A 3,977-nucleotide genomic window follows, 5' to 3' on the forward strand; every position below is an offset into this window, starting at 1 on the left:
GACCATCTGCTTCAGAAACAAGGAATTGTGTCTGATCTTTTTGTCGGTGACTGAACCAAAACAAAGCCAGGCCAGCAGCACCCTTCAGTGAGGAAGTTACTACTAAAGGAAAGAACACTCAAAGCCCCACGTTTATCTGTGTTATTGAAGTGTCTTGAAATCAAGTCAGAGGAATCACATAATAGAGTTAGAGGTCAGAAGATGAATATGTTACATCAAAGTGACCATTTTTTTTGGTATCCCGTCACTGCAGATGCTGGATTAGTAAATGTAGGTTATTTTAAAACCTCACAGTTTAGGTTAGGTTGAATTTTGCAGCAAACAGACAAACAAATCGATATTTACAGCCGTTAATGCTAATGTCTATAACTCTGCTGATGATCCAAAATAAAAATAAAAATAAAGATGTAATCATTTAATTTTGGTTTAAAAACCTGTTAAAGCTCAGGCCTGTGTAATGTCAATGACTCACTCTCACCCAGTGTGACATCGCCTCTGGTCAAAGAATAGACAATGTAACACTGTAAAGAATTGAACTTCTATGCTTTTAATTCTGCAAAAAAATGAAAAGTTTCTCTGAATGATAATCTTGGGAAAAAAAAAGTCCTGATATTTTAACTTGGAGGATTATAGGACCATTTTGGAGTAAATCTTTCCCTTTAATTCTGTAATGCTTTTAGTTATCAAGACAAAAAACTTAAACTAGGTTGAAAAAGTACTTTAATATAATCTATATTTCTTAAGAGGAAAGAAATCAGAAAGGTCTAAAATCTGAATAAGGATAAGATAGGCAGGATAAGACCTTTACAAACATCAGCCAAGACAATTCTGATTGGTGTCTGTATTACAAATAAAAAAAACAAAAAAACAATCACTTTCATTTATAATATCTTAGTCACACCTGATAATGCTAAAACAGTAGAACAGTTTACCCTCTTCTCATGCCTCCAAGCGTCTCCTGCTGCTGCTGCTGATGATGAAGGAAGCGCTTCCTGGAAGGATCCATGCTGGGATGGCTTATGCCTGGCCGCATAGGAATACTGCCACTACCGTACGAAGGACCTGGCATCTGACCCCCCATCGACCCTAGGAGACCCCCCACTCTGCTGGGCAGCATCCCGGACCGCTAGAGTCAAGAAAATGAAACTGACTAATCAATTTTTGTAATTTTCTTTTGTTTTATTAGCTCTAAAATCCAAAGGAGGAACTATTCCTCCTTGATAATTTTACAGATTTCTGTAGCAGACTTACAGAATAGTTGAAAAATAAACAACAACAATTAGATAAAATGTAGAATAACAGGAATACCGTGAGGTGTGTGGTCGTTATTAGCCCCCTTTGATGGAGTGTCAAGCTAAGTGCTAGTATGTGCCTTCAGATAAGGCTTATAATCAACGTCAAGACTTTTTTTTTTGGTGAAGCAGCAACTCCACCAACCCAACTGGAAAAAGTTCAACTCTTTCCATCTAATACAAAATATGTGTTCACATTTTTGAGCTACACCCAAAATTCTGGATGAAAATTCTTCATTCTGGTGGTTTTTAGTCCAGACACACCCACCAGGAACGACAGAACCTCCTTTTCCTAGGCAAGACGTTTTGGAGGGATGGCTCAGAGAGCACAGCGTAATTTATTTTTACTTTCATATCTTCAAACTTCTTAAGGAATCATTTGAACAAGGCTTTAATCAATGCAGTCTGTTCTACAAGTATATTTAGTCAGGTTTTATCTGGTTTGGACCAGTAATAAAATGTCTCAATGTGGGATATTTTTTCTAGCATCAAATCGTCATCTCTGTAAATTTAAAAAGATCTGTTGATTACAGTCATTAAGATGTGCTGCAGTGGTAATAGGTTTCAAAATTTGTGTTACTCCTATACTTCTGAACCCACCTCTAAAAGGGAAGCAGTGGAAAGTGTTGAGATGTATAGGTTTTCTTTCAAAGTAGATAATATTTGCAATCATAAACTAATGAGCAGTCTGCGCATAGGAATTAAAGGAGTCACCATTTCTATTAAAACTGAAATTGGAACGATATCAGTAACATGGCCGTCAAGTAATTAAATGCAGGCCGGCTAAGTTACCAGATGTCTATTTTTTATAAAAGGCAAAAAGTTTGCCCAAAGGAAAACTATTACATTTAGTAAGCATTTCTCTATTTGTTATGTTTTGTAATAGAAAAAAAAAATAAATAAACACCTTGAGTTTTATTATGCCTAGGTAACAATAGTTATTTGCTTTTGTGTTTAAAAAAAATAAGCAAATGGTGTCACCTTGTGTTTGTTTAAACAAAAAAAAAAAGTTGTGAAACTGGAAACTTTACCTCCTTAAGGTTGTAAATCATAATGGTGCAGCAGAAATGTGCATTGTGATTGTTTCTTAGTGGTTCTTGTGCAATTAGAAACAGGTCATATGCAGCGTTTTTAGGCATGATGATGCATGAGGAAATGACACTTTTTGGTGTTTCAACCTAGTTTTTTTCTGATCTCAAGTAAAAAAACTGAAGCCCTGCATGTTTGAACGGCCAAAGAGACTTTAGTGTTTTTGCATATCTGTTTTGACAACAAGAACCTGCAGATGGTAGCAGAACTGGGATAATGTATGCAGGATTGCTTTAGGGCAGATGGTGGTGATGATAAGTGTGTTTTCCCTAACTGACAGGAGGCTGAGGGAAACAATCTGACTTTCCCTTTCATACTTGAAGGGAGCACATTTATTATACAATTTATTTTTTAATTTCTTAATCAAATGCAGATAATCCTAAATCTATAAATAAAATTAATATTAATATGTAGAACATATAAGCAGATTATGTGACAGGAAATTACTGTAGTGCTTTGAAAGGCGGAAATGCAAGTTTAATAAACAGATTTTTTACTTTTAAGTTGTTTTCAATTAATTTTTGTAAGTTAGATCGGATCATAAAATAAAAATAAATAAATTAAAACTAAATAAAGAGAGAGGGTTAAAAAGGGAAAGTCAAACCTGGTGGTACTGGGGGTTGCTGCTCATGCTGCGGGAGTAACCCGCGGGAAGCTGTGGCATCCCGGGCATCCTCATGGCCCCGACATGACCGACACTCATGGGGCTCACGGTGGGATTCAACTGAGGAGCAGGGAAGCCCCCTCTGGATGTCATCTTCAGGGTCCAAGAAAGGTTAAATAGTTACTGAAACTCCAGAGTTTCTGGTGTGTAAACAAGAGCCCGGAAGGCTGGAAAAATGGGCGCAAAAAGTGAGAAACCTACTTTAGGGCTTCCGCCTTTCGGAGTCTGAGCTGCGGCGACTTTGACAGCAAACACGCTGTCAACGAGAAGCTAACCGCTGTTAGCTCGTTTCCGACCGTTTCAAGTTCCGGGGTTTTTAAACCTCGCCTTTACTGCAGCTTTACTCCCTCCCCCCTCCCACACTCTCTCTCATACGCACACACACACACACAAAATCACCAAGTTCCCCCCCTCCAGGACATGGCCAACTCACACCTACTTTCCTTCCTCACCAGAGGCTTCAGTTAGTGTCTGACAGCTCCTCACTTTCACACTAGTTCAGAGACCTAAAGCCAAAGCAGCAGCAGCTCTGCCCACACCAAACACTAGTGGTGCCTTCAAATACCATCGGAATTAGGAAAAATTCCTACTTTCTCCCCACTGCTGATTTTTTTCCCAAGTAGAAATAAAAGTTTTAAAAAATATCAAAATCCACAATAAAAGGGAGGGATGTTTAACTGGAAATAATACTGCATATAGTTGTTGTGCTCCTAAGCTTTATGCATAAAGCGCTGTAGTAGAGTATGGAGGACCAATCCTGCCATAATTAAAAATAAAAGCTTAAAGAAGTAATGAATAAATAGTTGAAAAAGTTGAAAAATATAACAGACAATAAATAAATAAGGTAATTATTACAAGAAGCTAATTAATATATATATATATATATATATATATATATATATATATATATATATATATATATATATATATAT

At 36.9% G+C, this 3,977-nt stretch overlaps 2 protein-coding genes across 3 annotated transcripts in view; one reads left to right on the top strand and one right to left on the bottom strand.

Annotated features, from left to right (window-relative positions):
• The window catches only part of smarcd2 (SWI/SNF related, matrix associated, actin dependent regulator of chromatin, subfamily d, member 2), an 11,404-nt gene extending 8,008 nt beyond the window's left edge, over window positions 1-3,396 (bottom strand). Inside the window, exons 1-3 of one of the 2 annotated variants that reach the window (XM_015375246.1) lie at window positions 3,247-3,396; window positions 2,986-3,138; window positions 933-1,126 (exon numbers count right to left, since the gene is read on the bottom strand). In XM_015375246.1, coding sequence (XP_015230732.1) covers window positions 933-1,126; window positions 2,986-3,138 — 347 coding nt within the window. In that variant the 5' untranslated portion in view covers window positions 3,247-3,396. Of the gene's footprint in view, window positions 1-932; window positions 1,127-2,985 lie in introns of both variants that reach the window. The other variant, XM_015375245.1, reaches the window with a different exon arrangement.
• The window catches only part of LOC107085077 (ataxin-7-like protein 3), a 5,344-nt gene continuing 4,587 nt past the window's right edge, over window positions 3,221-3,977 (top strand). Inside the window, exon 1 of the mRNA XM_015375222.1 lies at window positions 3,221-3,233. Coding sequence (XP_015230708.1) covers window positions 3,221-3,233 — 13 coding nt within the window. The remainder of the gene's footprint in view (window positions 3,234-3,977) is intronic.

The sequence above is a fragment of the Cyprinodon variegatus genome, unplaced genomic scaffold, assembly GCF_000732505.1.
Source record: "Cyprinodon variegatus isolate N-32 unplaced genomic scaffold, C_variegatus-1.0 Scaffold115, whole genome shotgun sequence".
Classification (NCBI taxonomy): domain Eukaryota; kingdom Metazoa; phylum Chordata; class Actinopteri; order Cyprinodontiformes; family Cyprinodontidae; genus Cyprinodon; species Cyprinodon variegatus.